The sequence below is a fragment of the Anser brachyrhynchus genome (genome assembly GCF_964034855.1).
Source record: "Anser brachyrhynchus genome assembly, chromosome: 24".
In the NCBI taxonomy this organism is placed as follows: Eukaryota; Metazoa; Chordata; class Aves; order Anseriformes; family Anatidae; genus Anser; species Anser brachyrhynchus.
Window position 1 is genome coordinate 98,470 of NC_137717.1, and position 17,960 is coordinate 116,429.

Genomic DNA, 17,960 nt, shown 5'->3' on the forward strand with positions numbered 1-17,960 from the left:
ATATAGGCTGACGGGATACTCCGATACACAGAGCAAAGTTGCTGGAGAATGCTGCTGAAACAAACCTCTTCTCCAGTTAAGTAGTACGCCGCCAACAGTCCTCCAATATAGCGGATGTTCACCTCAAACAAGGATGCTTCTCCATTCTGAAAACACAAAATGATATAATTGACTGCAAAGTCTGCACGCACAAATGGCAGCTAAGGCGAACAGATTGTAGGCAGATGCTTATGTCTCCCAGTTCTCACTAACACTGTAACACACTTCTTCATCTAAGATCTCAAAGCACTTTATTTGCTCTACAGTGACAGGTGGAGCCTGAAGGGAAAAGAAATATTGAAATTGCCCATTTATCACAAGCTAACAATACGTAAATCAGTTAGGGCAGGTGTACTGTCCATCATTTCAACCCTGTCTTGGGTTACGCCTTGCAAAAATCTGTGAGTTAGTTTAGGGGAAAAAAGGCCCTCTGAAATGTTTTATTTAAAGAAAAAATGGTACAGCCACATGGCAAAAATATTTTCTCCATTTTTTGTGAAGAGATTACTGCATTAAATAGATGAAACGCACTTCCTGCGTGAGGTACTTTCTGTCATTCAAGGACTCACCCTAGTTTGCAGGAACAGAAATGACCACAGCCTGGTGTATGTCATAGGCATGTTTATGAAGAAACAAACTGCATGATGTATGCATGCCCCACCAACAGAGACAGCAGACATGGATGAATACGGTTCATTGAATCACTCAAGAACCCACTCACCTGGAAATCATTTTGCTCTGCCTACTCAGCTGATGATCAGCAAATGTCAAAATGATTGCATTGAAAATGTGCCGGTCAATCTGTCTGATAAATGATTCCTACCCTCATGCAAATGCATAAAGCCGCAAAACAGAAAGATCTCCCACCAACACAACACTTCCAGTGAGCAGGCGAAGGTGGACCTGAACCTCTGCACTAGCCTCTCATTTCCAAATATCTGCAGGTTACAAATCAGAGCAAATACTTTATTGAGATAATGACTGAAATAGCATTAGGCAGAGCAGAGCATCCAGTTCCAAACAGAGCTTGTGCATCTTGGGAGTTCCTGCCTCACTCTTCTGGACTGTCAGAGTCTTTTGTACAGAGCCATTTTTAAATTCATTTCCCCTCTTTTCTGCCTCTGCTGTGCATTCTGACACCACCTATCAATCCATAGCATTCATTCTTGCCTATGCAGATCAATCTGTTCTGCAGGCCAAGATTAAAAGCTTTTATGAAATCCAAATAAATTATTTCCCAGTTGATTTTGTCCCTTGTTTATCAATTCAGTAATGTGCTGAGAGCATTCAGCAAATTTATCAGATATGGTCTTCCTTTTATGAATATATGAATGCTAGCCATGCCCTCCCAAATGATGTTTTTCCACAAAGGCAACTGCATTCGTTTTTCTCATGAGGAGAATCGTTTTTCATGACAGACAAGTAGGCTGGCATTACAAAATAAAAGTTTGAACTGCACTCTGATTTTAACATTCTCTGTACACCACTGATGTGATCCCATCTGCTCTCCCATGAATCACAGAAAGGCTTGGGTTGGAAGGGATCTTGAAGATCATTTACCTCCAACACATCCCACTAGACCAGGTTTCCCAAAGCCCGATCCAACCTGGCCTTGAACATTTCCAGGGATGGGGCAGACAACACTTTTTTGGGTGTCCTGTTCCAGTGCCTCACCACCCTCATAGGCAAGAATTTCTTCCTCAAATCTAATCTGGATCTACCACATTTCAGTTTAAAGTCATTACCTCTTGTCCTATCACTACACTCCCTGACAAAGATTCCCTCTCCTGCTTTCTTGTAGGCCTCCTTTATGTACTGACAGGGACAGCATCCTTCATTTGATAGCACTGCAAAGCATGTGTTGTGCCAGACTCCCATCAAATCTAACATTAGCTCTAAGAAAAAGTGGCTAAGAAACCTTCAAGGGCCACAGAGAATGACCATCTTCGGCCATTTTCAGAGATGATGCCCTTCCTTTCAAAGCTAGGCTCAATATGTGCTCCCACTTTGCTGCCAAAGCACTGTATTTCCACTGCACAAGTCTTAGCGACGACTTCGCATACCAGCAAAGGACCCAATGAAGGAGATCAGTGTTTTTAATCTTAACCTACAGCATGTAAAAAGAAAACTTGCTTTATCTTAGACAGACATTTTACCAGGATGAAGCAGAACTTGTTCTTTCATGAAAAGAAATTCTGCAGAGTATCCAATAAGTACAGCTGTTTGTACAACCGAGACCAAAATAGAAAAACAAAACATTAAGCACTGAATTTCATTTTCAGTCAGACATTGAGTTTGATCCAGTGATCCCTGCCTGGAAGCCTTTGCTATGTATAGGGAGAAGATTGGGCAAATCATCACAGCAGTCCCTTTGGCCTTAAAAAATAAATAAATTAATTCATTAAAAAATCAGTGAGTTGAGTGTTTCTTCCCCTGCATTCTTCATATATCCCCTCCTCAAATGATTCTTAGAGAAGACTCTGTAACTGGAACTGGCAAAACATGCACTGAGCATTTCTCTGATACATACAGACATTGCCAGAAACTGACTTACCACATTCAAGTCAAAGCTCTTCTCCACCCATTTTTTTGCTTCTTGGAATTCCTCCTCGAGTTCCATGATGTACAGAGTATCTAAGGCATCTACCACTGTAGCTCCTCGAAGACCTCCTGCAAAAAGAACAGTGTGATGAAGCCCCATTTGTGCAGTCGCTTTTACCTCCAAATAAATCTGCAGGAGCTGAGACAGGCAGTAGCTTCCAGTCCCAGTAATGGGGATTTCTGGATGGGACCCAGACTAGCCACTTTTTCTGATATCTTCTGACAGAACTAGTGAGCTCCACTACCCAAAACATGTTGCTTTGGAGAGGCACAATTTTCAAAGGCCTGATAATGTTCTGAAAAAATACCCCCAAAGAACAGCTCAAGGTCTGCACTTTAGAACACCAGTCATGACTGCAATCCTTGGCCTTGTTTTCCAGTTCTTATCTTGGCCAAAATGTTTACATGATTGCACCCCCTAATCTTTGTTCATCTGCAAACCCAAATTCAGCCTCTTTCTAATCCAGTTACAAGCACAGCCCTCTTCTGATGGAAAAGAATTTTATTTTTATTGTGCAAGAGCATCTAAGAAAGGACTTCGATCAATTCTCTCCTGATGTAGCGCTTGTTATCTGGGCCACAAAGTACTTTTGCTCCACCTCATGATCCAGGCTTTCCTGTTGCCAGCATACACACAAAACACAGCCTCAGCTGGCAGCAAAGAGACCAGAAACTAATCTCAATGAATCTTAAACAGAGAGTGGGTGACTTTGGGGATGGCTCCCTTCCTTTGGCTAGCAAAACAAAGAGTCCCTGTGAGCATGCCTACTGTTCTCCAGCTGATGGCAATGGGACACATGCAGACTAAGCAAATACCAGCCAAGTATTTGGACCTACTATGTCATCCATGTAAAAAAATGTATGCCAAGCTTTGTCTTATGCAAATACTTTAAGAGAGATTCCAATGAGACAGAATGACATGACGTGCACACTGAGAAAACTATACGGGATATACAGACAGTCTTGGAGCAGTTAAGAGCAAATGAAACCAGAGATATTAACAACTCTGGGTTTGGAATATCCCAGTGCCAGAGTTTTATTTCTGTTAGGGTTCACTAAAAGTATTCCTAGCACTGGAAAGCAAAGGGTACAAAGCACATCATGACTGAAAACCCTTTGTGCTTAAATTGCAAAGGCAATCACTTTCCTAGGTCTTCCCTCTGTGGATGTAACACAGCAGGGACATAGGTGTGAAGCTTCCTTTGCATCACTGTCAGGAAGCTTAACACCAGCCCCCCTCCCTCGCTCCCCCCCCCCCCCCCCCCCCACTGCTCAGTTGCAGCCACATTCCTACCCGTGTCCCAACAGTCAGACCTCTGGCAGCAAAGATACTTGGATGAGCTGCAGGAGAAACTGCTTGTATCAGCTCTGTCTCTCCCTTTCAGCGTAACTGCAGAGACTCATACATGAGCTTATGCCCAGGGGCTTTCCTAAGACATACTTCTGTTTGGCTCAAGTCAGTTCCTTCTTCTCACTGTCTGACTTTAAAATACTACCCCAAATTCTCCAAGCTTTCCCAGCCTTTTATTGCATGCTCAGAGTGGGTTGGCACTTTTGTAATACCTTCAGTGTTACTTCAATTGTAGTTTTGCTTAAGAGAGGAAACCCAGCTGGATGTGCTGTCAAGGAACTACTGCAGAGGACAGAGGAAGGCAAAGGTGAGTCATGTGGCATGAACTTTAAGACTTTGGCCTTTTCTTATTAAGAAAAAAAGTGACTGTGTCTGATGTACACGATACCCTTACCCCACAGAAGTGCTCAGATCCACCAATTTCTTGCAGGGCTCATTTATGCTTTCAGCATTCGTCTCGCATAAGAAAGACATCCTGCCTTATTTTGTTGATGTTACAAGACTGCAGTTTTTACTTTTCAGCCAGTCAGCACATCATCGCTTTAACAAAAACCCAACCAAGACTTTACTGCTCAGCTACAGATTGCTGGCTTTCAGATGCTGTCTGCATCAAAAACAGGGACTGTGGAAAAGAGATGAAGGCAGTCTCTAGAAATCCATTTATTCCTAACAGGCTTGCAGAATGTTCATCTAACTGAAGCTACCTCTCAAAGTGCAATAGATGGAATCAAATAGCCACTAGATCAACTGGTGTGTTGTAAAAACAGCTAAGCTGAGGTTTGTACAGCATGTTTTCCAAAAGCAGTGACCATGAAAAACAACATCGCTGCAGCCAGAGCTGTTTTTATCAACTTTAACGATTCTTCAGTATTAATGATCATGTAGTTTTTTTTATACACTTTCCTATTAGCAAGGAGAAATACACCAGTTCAGAGTAACACAGACAAGCAAAGTATTTTTAAAAGAGAAGGAAGTGCCTGAGGCACAGCCCATTACTGTGATATGCCGAGAGTAACGCTAAAGGGGTTGATTTAATTTGATGATATAATCCACAAAGCCTTTCATAATCTGCAGAGAGACAATGAAAAAAGTTGCATCTTCTAACTGAAACAAAGACAAAGAGACAATAAAGTTACAATTTTCTGGAATGATTAATTGAAATGAAAATTATTGCCTGAATTTATAGAGCCTTTTATGCTTTTAGCAAGTCAGGCCTTTAAATACATGAAACGCACCAGAGGATTAGGAACATGCTTGAATCTTCATTAAGGCATATAGCTCAGAGTTGCTTAGCTTTCCTCCACTGTATTTGACAAAGTGGGGGCAAACTGTGCTTCCCTGCTGGCTCGTCTTTGTATCATTTCAAAATTAAACGGTCCCCTAAACACTCTTTATCTGAAGAACTGTAGGTTGTTTTGTACATCGGTTTTGTCACTGTTTCCTTGTCACTGTTTCCTTTCTTCTGTACCAGCTTTGAAACAATTGCATGCCTGACTTTTTTTTTTTTTCCTGCAGCTAATGTCTATAGCAATAGCAAGAGCTACGGTGTCACCTTCAGCTGTCTCATAAGAAGATACACAGCCACGCAGAGAGCAAACCAGGCATCAGGACTTTGCTGCTGTGTCCCTGTCACATGCCAGCACAGAGAGGACATCTAAGAATCACAGAATCATAGAATGGCTTGGTTTGGAAGGAACCTTGACGATCATCTAACTCCAACCCCCTAGCCATGGGCAGGGACGCCACCCACTAGCTCAGGTTGGCCAAGGCCCCATCCAGCCTGGCCCTGAACACCTCCAGGGATGGGGCATCCACAGCTTCTCTGGGCAACCTGTTCCAGTGCCTCACTACCCTTATAGTGAAGAATTTCCTCCTAATGTCTAGTCTAAATCTATCCTCATTTAGTTTAAGACCATTCCCCCTTGTCATATCATTATCTACCCGAGTAAAGAGTCTTTCTCCATCTTTTTTAAAAGACTCCTTTAAGTATTGAAAGGTTGCAATGAGGTCTCCCCGGAGAGTTCTCTTCTCTAGGCTGAACATCCCCAGCTCTCTCAGCCTTAGAAAAAGACCCGGACCCTCCTGTACACACTGGTTATTCTTTGCTACAAAAGAATCTTCATCCCTTTCAGGTTTCTGCTTGGACTTTGTTTCACTGGATCATGACAGAGCTCATGACACAACCTCCAATGGCGACGATTACACTCAGCTGTCGAAAGATGGTGCTATACACATCCCAGCATGTTTACTAGAACACAGCCATTTATAAAGATAGTGATATTTGCTTGACATGCCGATTATTTTGAGAGATGTTAAAAACAAACACCCTTCCAGGTCTATGCATCATAACGCGATGGGTATTATCAAAGGGAAAGCAGCTTCAACAGGAAAAGGAATCAAAACCCACTCTGTCACTTTTGACTCTTGCTGACACTTCCCTCTCTAAATTACTGGTTTCAGCCTCATTGAAATCCTCAAACAAAAACCTTCTGAAAGTGTCTGAACGACTCCGCGCCTGAGTTTTTTCCTGTTTCCACAAATCTAAGACCCTGTGTGCTAACAAATTTCCTCCACTGATCCTGCTGCAAAACTGGCTTGGAGTGGAGCTACACTTTGCTTGCAAGAGGCAAGGTCACTTCTTAGCTGATGGCCAGAATCGATGGTGTGTCTACTGGACGCTGCTCTGAGATCCTCTCCAGCTCCTATACTGCCCCATAAGAGTGCATGACCATTCTGGTTGGGAAAAGGAACCCTCTGCTGGAACCAGGGAGAAAAACTGGGACCTCAGGCAGAACGCAGTGATGCTTGTCTAGGGACCATGGCATTTTTAACTGATGGACTTCACGGCAGCTGTTGTGAGAGCAAGCAGCAGGGCCTCTGCCAGGGGTTTCATCTGTGAGGGAATGCAGCACGCCAGAAGCAACAGCTCATGGCAGCAATACAAAAGCTCATTTCCTTGGGCCCTCACGCTGAAGGAGGCCCTGTACCACCCTATCCTAAGCCATGAGTGTATTTGCTCTTTTGTGCATTAGAAGAATGGAGACATCCGTGTAGGCAACAAGGCTGCTCTGTTCCTATTTCCACCCACACAGGGCAACTATCATCCCTCTACTCACTTGTGAGTGCTGCCACAGAAATCACTAACAAATGTTACATTAATTAACATAATGCTTGTGAAAGGTGCTGAATGGAGCGCGCCACAGAGAGGAGAATGCATTGTACACACACTGAAACACCCACAGCCTCTGTGGGAATGTGCTTTAATGTCCATCTGAAGGAACAAGAACTTTCAAGCGCCACTATCTTAGTGGGGCCTTCATTGGAATTGATGTAAGTTCTGTCTCCAAAAACCACAGATAAAGCCCACAGTGGCTCATTCTAGTCTGAGTTAAATCAGCTGCACGGAACATCTCATGATCCTCTGTTCCCCTTCTATCCCTGACTCGTTTCTGATGTCTTATAGCTTGGGTGTTTGTTAAAGCCACTTACAGTAAGAGTTTACAAGACAAAGCACATTTCCAAAAGACTCACTATGAGGTTTAACGTGTGTTCACTGGACCAGAAGGGAAATATTCTGGAAGTCATATATCAACCTCAACAACCAAAGAAACGAACACGTACAAAAGTCTGCCATGCCACTGCAGCACTGACTCAACGCCAGGTTCCTCCCCACAGCCGAGGGACAGCCATCGTGGAACACACGGCTGCGCACAGGGCAGCCGAGAAGGGTGGGCACTGCAGTCTGAGGCTCCTCTGACCCCAACAAAGAGATTTGTATTGATTAAAAATGAGCCTATGAACTATGGCCAAGAAGCAACAGATGTGTGGTCCCCATCACATGCTGAATGAGGACTGTAAAGGGTAAAAAGCTCCAACTGAGGCAAGTAGGGAACCTGTAAGTATCAGATGGATCCCTTGGCACATGTACAAGTTACACACATTTGCACGTCCTCCCCTACAGGGTCCCAGCAAACCAGTGTGTAGATGAAAAAAAGCAACAACCTCCTTCTCAGTGTATGGTTTAAAGGGAGGACACAAGGGCTGGTCAAAGGTGGAGAATATCTAGCCTACCACCTGCCAAACACGTAAAGGCTAATTAAGGCTTGAAAAGAACTGCAAAGCACCAAGCTGCAACTAAGTATAACTGTGGTAACAATCACAACTGCTGCTGCATCTGTCGACCTCCTTTTAGCTACCCATTACCAGCAAATCAAACCCACCAATTTACGCAGAAACAGGCCAATAAAACATACCAGCATCAGATACACAATGAAACTGCACATGTGACCATGAGTAGAGTAATAAGGGTTTACATCTGACTTAGTGAAGCTTTCATACGCCACTAATTCAACACATGAAATTCAAATGCAGCCAACGCTTTGCAACTGCTCACATTTACAAACCAAGGGACTGCCACTGGTCATACTGGGATAGGACACTGGTCCATGCATTGCTTATACAGCATAGCAGAGGTGCTATTATAAAAGCAGAGGTCCATTATAAAGGACCAGTGGACAGGATTACATTTTTTAAGAGGCAAGATGACCCATCGAACAAAAGACAAAGATTTTACACCAAAGAACCCTCTTTTATCAGCAGACCATTATATTATCCCTGCTTTCTCTCTCCTTCAGTCTCTGTGGAAGCTATCCAGAACAGAAGACAGTCACTTCAGAGAAAGCCGCAACTTTTCATGTGGCTTCTTGCAGCCAAGGTCAAAAACCTCCAGCTTGAAAGAACCTCTGTCTCCATCTTCTGCACCCTACAGACAGACAACAGCAAGCTGAAATGCACAGCACTTTGTAGATTTCTCTACAGTTTCAGCAACTATATGACTGAGGGACTGAAGAAAAGGACAGAAGCGGGGAGGGAAAAGGAGGGGGACAGAACTAGACTGTAAAAAAAAGAAAAATGAAAACCAAAGAGAGTGCAGAACACTTGCAAGAGCATCCAGGATATTTTCAATGTGTTCCCTTGGCACCAGAAAATAGATTGAGGTTTTCACTGTGCTCAGAAAATGGTTCATCTTCCCTTGCTCTACTGCTCCTCTGTCAGTTCAAACTGCTAAGTGCTGCCTGTAACTGAGCCAATCTATCAGCCTTCTGGGCCATGGAGCCTGAGCCACATGTCATCTTTTCAGCCAATCTAGCTGCTATCCAAAGTAAGCCCCATCACACTCCTTCCAGTGGGAACAGGGCCTGGGGGGTCCATCAAGCTGCTCGAATAAGTTGTCAGTGACTCACCAACAAAAGAGACAAGCGTTAGGCAACAGAGTGGCTCAACGGTAACAAAGCATGATTTATTGACTTTCATCCTATATCAGAGAGTTTTTATTAAGAAGGATGGAGAATAGCAGGCCCAAGGAGAAGGGACAGTTGGTACAGCAGCTTACAGTTCAGGATCTCTCTCCAGAATTGCACAGAGCACCCTTGCATGCTCTCTATACGAGCTCACACAGGTGAACCAAGCCCTCTCTCCTGGCTTTTCCAGCTCCATTCCTACCAAATCCAAACAGCTCTCCTACCTAATGGACATCACTTTTCAGTTGCAATTTTGGGGGTCAAAGAGCACCTACTGACAAAATATATATATATACATATATATATATATATGTATATATACTTGTGGAAAGCTACTCAGGCTCTAGGAAACCTGAATATGAAAACCAACGACAAACATCCTTGGGGTGAGGTACTTATGGGCTGGGGATCTACCTGTTCAAGACCTTTTGCTACCAGACTTACTACATAGAAGCACCCACTTCTCTCAAAAGTTAAACAAGTGTCCTAGCCTGACGACATATTCAGCCTCCATAGCTCAGCAACAGTTTAATTTTCTAGACAAAGTGGAGCAGCTGTGATGGGAGGGAAAGAGAGTGTCACCTTCACTCACTCCCCTCTTCCCAAAATAGCCAACCTAGAGCATCACAGGCCAGATAAGCAACTTGAAGAACTCCCAGCTGCAAGGCTGCCTGTCCCTTAAGAGTTGTTACAAAAGCTGTAAAACCGATGCTTCAGCAAATTAGCAGCTAAGATTGGGGTCTTTAATAGTCCTGCTCATCAGGATGGAGAAATGCCTTTTACTAATGGTTTTGCCTAACTCCCACGTCTACTTTGTGTCTGAGGATCCAGTAAGCATGATAGCTTGTATGTGTATGATCTAAAGTACTGCCGCCCTGCTGCAAAAGCCAAACATACATTGCACACAACAAGGTAGTCTCTCTCAACTCTCACCAGCTTTGCTGTCTAAATGCATGGGAATAATGCTAAATGTAACATCTGCCTAGATGCACTGACTTTGCAATACTGGAAAAGGAGCAAGGATTCCCGAGCAGCATGAGACAAGTATCTTCACCGGCTTTTAAACATTAAATAAAATAAAATTCTTGAATAAAATTCTTCTTTGTGCCATTTAGCAAGGTGGGGATCGGGCTCTTCTCCCAAGCACCAAGTGGTAAGACAAGGGGAAATGGCCTCAGCTGCCCAGCTGAGTAAAACCACCACAACAAGTTTACAACTGAAAGGCAAGAGTAAAAGGTGAAGGAATTTAGATCAGTGCAATGCAAACCTAGATCAAAAATGAAAGGTCTTGTCTCCCACTGTTTTTGTCAAAACACATTTGTCAAAACAAAAATTAGTGCTGAAATCTTGTTTGGAATAAAAATTAGGAAGCAGTTTCTACAAAACATGATGAACTTGTTAACCGCTCACACAAAACACTCCAATTGTTACTAGCTATTTATCTTCACCTCTTAGAGAACAAGTGACACAGGGCAAAACAAGAACTGAAAACACTGAGATCCCTTCTCATTTTGCTGGTAGTGAAGGCTTCAAAAGATTGAACTGGCTTTGATTAAAATCAGTGTCTTGATAAAACACAAGTTGGAAAAGCATGCGTCTCTGAGTGCTCCTGTCTTGTTTTTTTTCTGGTTCTTTTTCTCATCGATACTGCTTGGAGACGGATTTATAATAACAAGTTCCTTTCATGGGAACTTCTAACAGCAGCTAGAGAGCTCTTTGACTGCCACCTCAGGTGCTGGGCTCAATTGGACACGGAAGGCTTTCTGTCTCAGAGTTAGTCCCTTCAACCACCCAGTCTTGCCTATCAAGCCAAACATTTTCCAAACGGCTGCTTCCTTCATCATCAGTGATTTAGCTAAGAAACTATCAAGCAGTCAGGAAATGTGCCCACCTCAATTAGAAGCAACAGGCAGTGATGTATGAATATTTAACATGGGAAAGGTAATTGGATGAAAATACTAATTTAACAGCATTCTGGCCACCCGAAGAGAAATGGTAACCTCCAATTGTGCAATCACTTGGTGCAAATTTTCTGTTCTGCCTGAGTCTGTTTCCCTATGATCACAAAATTACAAAACCCTGGAGTCTTTTTGTGTGGTTAAAATAATGATAATAATAGTAATAATTGCTCTCTGAATTTGTGTGCTGAACTATTTCTGCTGCCTATTGCACATTACATTATGCAGTTGTCTCCATGGGCTTTTAAAAGAGAAAAATATACTGTAATGAAGATGTTGCTGGAACACTGTTACTCTCTGGCATCTTTTTTTTTAATGTGTAATGTTACCCAGTTGAATATTATTTTCAGAGCAAGGGCATTTTAGCTTTACATCGGCTTTTGCTGTCACTGAAATGTGTAGCAACGAACTTGACTCTTGTCAGTATGAATTAGTGAATCAAGATATCCTACTGTTATCAAAGATGTTGGAGATTGGTTGCATAATCCGTATTAGAGCAAACATTTATCCCTGCTACTTCCCCCCCTCCCCCGCCTTCCACCTGCCTAATATCCCTCTTTCTAGACACCAAGGTTGTCATTACTACTGCAAGAGACCCATTCCTGCTCTGCTTTCTACTTGGGTCATGCAAAGAATGGTGGCTTCCTTCAAATTGCTGTGTCAAACATTAGCTCAAACATCAGGGTTCCACTGAATCCTAAACCTCACACAGAGAGATTTAAACTTACTACAGTGGTGCCTTGTAAGCTTGAAATGCTCATTTGAAAAGTTTAAATTGGAAAAAAAAAAATGTTAATGTCACATATGGTGTCCTGTGGGCTTCTTCAAACACCTTTGCTATTAAAGCCCTTATTCTCGGGCTGAGCTAGACCAGATCAGCTTCATTGTGTGAGCAATTCTAGAAAATGTTTGATTTGAACCAAACAGATTTGTCTCCCTTCGGCTGAGACTTACATCTTAGAAAATAAAAGAACAAACTCAGAAAATTCAGTGGGGAACAGTCTTGGCCTAAGACACAAAGCACAGGCACACACCTTCCAGTGTCTGTATGTTTGCATCTGCAGCCTCTGTGCAGCTCTTTAGGTACGAGGACAGCTGCAAAGACCCGACAGCGAGGATTTGGTCTAGGCCTGTCTTTAGCAGGAAACCGAGCAAAATTCACATCATCTCAGTGTAAAACCATTAATCATCCCCTGCTCCCTTGCGAATTTCATGAACTTTCCACTGACCCTGAGCAGAGTTTTGAGTTTAATGAGACCTAAAAGTAGGAGTGTGTCTTGGAATTTGTTAGAACTACTGCTCACAGCAAAATGGAAGAGAAGGGAATAAAAAATTAGGAAAAACAGCCACTAAAGTAGCACATGAAAACACTAGAAGAAAAAAAAATCCTGTTGAGTTACGATTAGAGAGCATTCTACAGAACCTCTTTTCAGGATGCTGAGGAACAGAACATTACATCATTGTGGAGGGGAAGCAAGACATGCGTGAGCAGCCCTGCTACCGTGTAGACAGGGGAATGATCTAGGCTGTGACTGGATTTTTGGTTTTCCTTTTTCACTCTCCAGGGGGATGTATTAAAAAAAAAATACAGTGAGCTTGTCTTTAGGCATTTTTTTTAATGCCCCCTTTATATATGTTGTTTGTGCCTCACTCCAGACACTAATTATGCTGAAATAATTGTCTAATCTTCAGAGTTATTGCGCGTGTGGTTAAGAGGCAGCCAACTGATTCTTCTCTGGACTATGGAGACATTGGTGGCAACTTCACAGCAAAGGTTGTCTGGAGGTTTGGCACATCCAGCTGGCTAGAACTAACATCTAGTATCCACTCCAAGTATCTTAATGGCACCACTCTGTGCTGACTAGATTATAAGAAGGAATATTCAGAGTTCAATACCAAACTTGAAGCCCCTGACTACACAGATACCTCTGCTTTGGAAAGAATGTGTCTTTCAGAAATGCTGAGGGCAATTTGTCTTCTAGCCACAATTTGCAGTCAGATGCTTTATGTAATTTCTGCTGCAGACACAAACCCACCTGCACACATGCGCTACTAGAAACTATATTAGGGTGCAGAGCAAGTTAAAAATACCTCAAAGATGCATTTTCAGTTATTTGTTAAATATGTTGGAAGTGTCTTGAGACTCCTGACTTTCTTATCTTTATCCTCCTGTATTTAGTTTTCCTCATTTATTCAGAGGAGATGAGTAGCTATAAACTGTGCAGTAGAAAACCCACTTATGTTCTTTCTTTTAATTCACTTCTGTTCCATTCTTGAAACTTCTGAAGAGATTAGACAAGTTCAGAACTGGCTTTGATGTGTTAGATTTCACATTTAGAACTTAACTGCTTTATCATATTTTTTCTTGTGCTATTGCTGAAGTTTCTTGCCACTTTTGTTATGTATCTCATTGGATATTCATCTGGATTACAGTTAGATTTTGACAATTTTTTATTTACCTTCTGGAGTTTAAACTTCAAATGGCTCCTGCTGCAGAAATTCATTTCCTATAATTTTGCCCGGTATTTGTTTCTGACATTATCATCTTTTTCATTGGTGCTGCCTTTTGGGACAAAAGAAGTCTCTTACCTCTCTTAATCAGTAGTTGTTACGTCATCCCATAGGGCATCAACTTTCAGATTTTTCACTGTTTTCAAAGGTGGATCTGTGTTCAGAGTATTGTGGTAAGCATTTTTTTAAAATTTTATTATATATTTTTTTTCTCTTTATAATTTTAAAAAATACTCTTATTTAGCCTCTCAGGATTGTTCTTGTATCTTTTTGGAATTTTTTGGAAGTTCAAGAAAATCCCTTAGCTTTTGCTTGAGGCTTCAGTGTGAAAAACTGGGAGGATTTTTTGGACTTATTGAAATTGTTCCTCCTTCTTGTGATGTTTTATTCTCAAAAAAATCTACTGTACCCTTACACCTTATATGCAGCTCCCAAAAGAAAAATGAGAAAAAGATCAGTGCAGGAAAGTGACGGTGTTTCAAGAGAAAGTTCTAAAGGCAAAGGTTGTTTCCATACTTATTTCAACATGCTCAGAATATCCTTGCTCTGAAACAAACATGCAGTTAAGAACACCTGAGTGAGGTCTAATTCTAGCCACAGTGCTTTTATTTGAACACACGATTATATAGGAATACAATTTCTTCAAAGAGCTGGAGGATGGAAAAGTACAAATTATGTGAACACTGCAATGCAGAGTGGTCCAAGATCACAGTCTTCTCGGTGATGGTCTTCACAGCAGCCAAGTCTTGCATCTTGATTTCCAAACTCAAATCTGTGCTGTGTTCTGCAAGCAAGAGCAGATAATTCAGGAATGAAGAAAGTAAGGATCAGGCTTTTCTCTGTAAATGAGAGTAGAGAGCTTTCACTGACTTCACTGAGGCCCTCTTCAATCATCTGGAGGTGGAAGTTGCCTTCAGGCATTAAAATTAACACCTTTTGACTAGGCTAGAACATTCCTTCTCTCTTGGCAGGCTGCATCCTGGTTGCTACGGGAACTAGCATTTTTAATTTCCTGATTTTTGTGTACATCCAAAATTGTAACTGTGATGTGCTCTGTCACTAAGGTAGCTTTGGGAGGTTTGCAGGGAGTCAAACCATCAAAAAGCATTTTATGCATCACTTCTTTTCCTCAGCATCACTTTGGTGCATCTCCAAGGGGCATCTTTGCGAGACTTTTTGGGGACCTGCAGTTCTCATTCATCTTAGTGAGTAATCACAGAATGAAAAACAAACAGTGAGAGGTCATTTACTTCTACCCTTAAGCCACCCATAAGGTATCCAAAGTTGGAAAGTCACTACAGGTATTCTACTTCAGTGCTTTACAGTTTTAAAGCTTGTGCTGGTGTCTGACCCTGCTCTCCTGAAGAATGCTAAGCTGTGACTTCTTGGTCGCTCCCCATGGATATGGAGAATGGTTTGTCATCTTATACATTGCAGTATCTCTGTGTCTTTGAAAACTGTTGCCAAGTTCTCTTCATTTTTATCTGCTCAAGGGTTAGCAACCCCAGACCTTTCCAGCTTAATTGTAGGTCACATTCTATGGCCTTCTCCTCAGTTGCTCCCCTCCAAACTCTCCAGATGAGCCAAATGTTTCTTGAAGTGGACTCTGTGTCCTAGCTGAGTCTCTGCCAGTGTGGAGAATGGGAGCATGTGTAAAACACATGCTAGTTACCCATCCAGAGGTGAGATTTGTTTCTTTTTCAACATTACAACATTGTTGACTTGAGTTGAATTTGTGATCTGCCATAGTCGCAGTATCAAGGAAAGAGGAAAAGCCTATTAAGAAGCTGAAATGTACCATGTAGTTTCTCTTCCGCAATTGTCTGCAAATTCTTGTGCTCCAAACCATTTTCCTTAAGAGTGCTCACAGACATGCTACAAACAAGCCTAAGTTCTGCCAACTGTTTTATCATGATAAATGCATTTAAAAGCTTTCAGCATTTTTGTCTGTTTACAGGCATGCTCCTTGAGGAATTCTAACAAGCTTGCCAGAATGGAAAAGTTGCAAAACGCTTAACTATGTGCTGAAGTTAATGCAGATTCTTAAGTAAGAAATCGGTATTCCTGGGGTGGGCAGAGAAGAAGGCAAAAGAAGAACAAACCCAAATCATTGCTCCCGACGAAAGTGAGAACGGGTAAGAGCAGTGGCTTGTCATATGCAGCCTGTGCTATTACAATGCATGCTTCCCAAACTGCTTCCTCCAGACCCCAACAATTGTTAATGCAACTTCCATGCAACTTACAGATACTGCAAACAGTTAACTCTTCTGATACTTCTGCAGGAACTAAAGAGACAAGTGCCTTATCCATGGCAATTAAAGGATTTGATAGTGGTGCCACAAGCAGAACCCTAAGGTTTCTCCCAGTGCTGTGGTTAAACTGCAAGCCAGTCTGTCCTCTGCCATCTCCATCAGGGCTAGCTGCACTTGCAATTCAGAGGCCAAACAGGGCTGCTGCTCCTTAAGATTATGGCCATCCTAGAGGATATATGATGCTATTTCCACCTTCAAACACCCACTCTCTCACACATCTCAGGTTCCCCAAAGCTAATGAGGCTTCCACAGGAGGCTGCATGTCATACAAACTGATTAAGAGAAGGGCTAGGACACCCAGAGAGTGCAAAAACAGGAACGGGAATGTTTCTTCCTACTATAGTAGTCAAATCCCTTTACCCCAAGGAAATAAAGTTCACAGATAATTTGCTCACTAAAAAACTCTATTCCAGTCTACTCTGGATGAGGGAATCTAGGAAAATCTCTGCAAAACAGTCCGGGGGAAAGAAGCCAAAAGAACCCTGTATAGCAAACTTTCTCCACAGAGGGGTGGGAAAGGGCTGCTAAAGCAGATTCTGCTTGCCTTCCTCCATATTCTGCACCTTCTCACTGTGGCACAACCTGTGCAGGGAAGGCAAGACTAGTGCAGAGTAAGCAGAGAAGGGAAATATTTTGAATGCAAATGAAGAGAAAGACAATTTATATTCCTCTGCTCATTTTGATGCAATACGTGTTGACGTTTTGGAATACCATTGAAATTATCTAAGTGGCTCACACTTAAAAAAGGTAATCTGTTAAAGAGTAAAATTACGCAAGCAAGTAACCACATAGTATAAAAGAAACTTTAATATTCGTTCACTCGTTCAACATTTCACGGAATTTACATCCTGCTCAACAGTGGAGCAATGTGAGAGAAAATGCTCAGTTTGGTCCTGACATGTATAAGCTTAAACAAACAGCAGCATTGTCAGGTTGGGACTGACTTAATGTTTTAATAAAGACAATGCGTGGTCTTAGCATTGTTCCTAGACATGTTTGATGCTAGATCTGTACACAGAAGTGATACAGTCTGGACATTCAAAGATGCCTGTAGGAACGAGATTCCCAGCAATAAGATATGGGTAGATAACTCCTAGGAGCTGTGCTGCACGTATCACTTCATAAAAGTGGAAAGAAGATAGATCAAAGCTGTTGCAGATACCCTCACTGCACTGCATAGAAAGGAATTAACACAATAGCAGGCATGACCTTAAAAATGCAGTGAGTTTACATTGAAATTGATTCAGAACTCACCAAACATGTTACCAATGTGGCCATTCTTAGTCAGTGGTCGCAGCTCATTTTTTCCAAATGCATATTGTTTGTAGTTATCCCAAGCAAATTTCATCATCTGCAAAAAGAAAATTTGAATTAATGCACTTAATGGAACAAAAAGTTTTCTGAACTTCGGTTCTGGGAAGGGATGATATTTTCCCAGTCACTGCTAAAACTGACAATCAATGGCCCATTAATTATAAAAGCTTAATCTGCACGGAACACTGATGACTGGGACTGCATTGAGCACTTTGCTAAGGCGTTTCAAACCCAACGCTCCTGGTGCAAAACTTGGGACTGGCACATTTCAGAAGTACCACAGTATTAGACACACTGAGAATCCACTTTTGCCCTGGGCTGTGCAAACCATGTGGGAATTTTGGAAACATGCCTCAATCTCTAGATTACTGACCTTTGTGAGGAGCACTGGTATTTCAGAATAGTAATTAAAATGGGATAAAAATGTAAGGCCAAAGCTGACACATACCTAAACACAGGGATGTTAATTTCTGAGTTTTCACATTTCATTATGATTCTGATAATGAAACTCAAAGTCCAAAACCACCTACCATCTCATCTGCCCACCTCACAGCAGTTACACATACAACTTTGG

At 42.0% G+C, this 17,960-nt stretch overlaps 1 protein-coding gene and 1 long non-coding RNA gene across 3 annotated transcripts in view; one reads left to right on the top strand and one right to left on the bottom strand.

Moving 5' to 3' along the window:
* Nucleotides 1–17,960, bottom strand: part of MAN1C1 (mannosidase alpha class 1C member 1) — a 45,186-nt gene that overhangs the window by 17,797 nt on the left and 9,429 nt on the right. For both annotated transcript variants that reach the window (XM_080566880.1, XM_080566881.1), the window contains 3 exons: nt 17,327–17,423; nt 2,594–2,709; nt 66–146 (listed from right to left, as the gene is read on the bottom strand). In XM_080566880.1, the coding sequence (XP_080423006.1) occupies nt 66–146; nt 2,594–2,709; nt 17,327–17,423 (294 nt within the window). The remainder of the gene's footprint in view (nt 1–65; nt 147–2,593; nt 2,710–17,326; nt 17,424–17,960) is intronic.
* LOC308182388 lies at nt 3,925–11,877 on the top strand. Its single transcript, XR_013941809.1, has 2 exons — nt 3,925–4,298; nt 4,665–11,877. It is a non-coding gene; the product is annotated as an uncharacterized lncRNA (long non-coding RNA).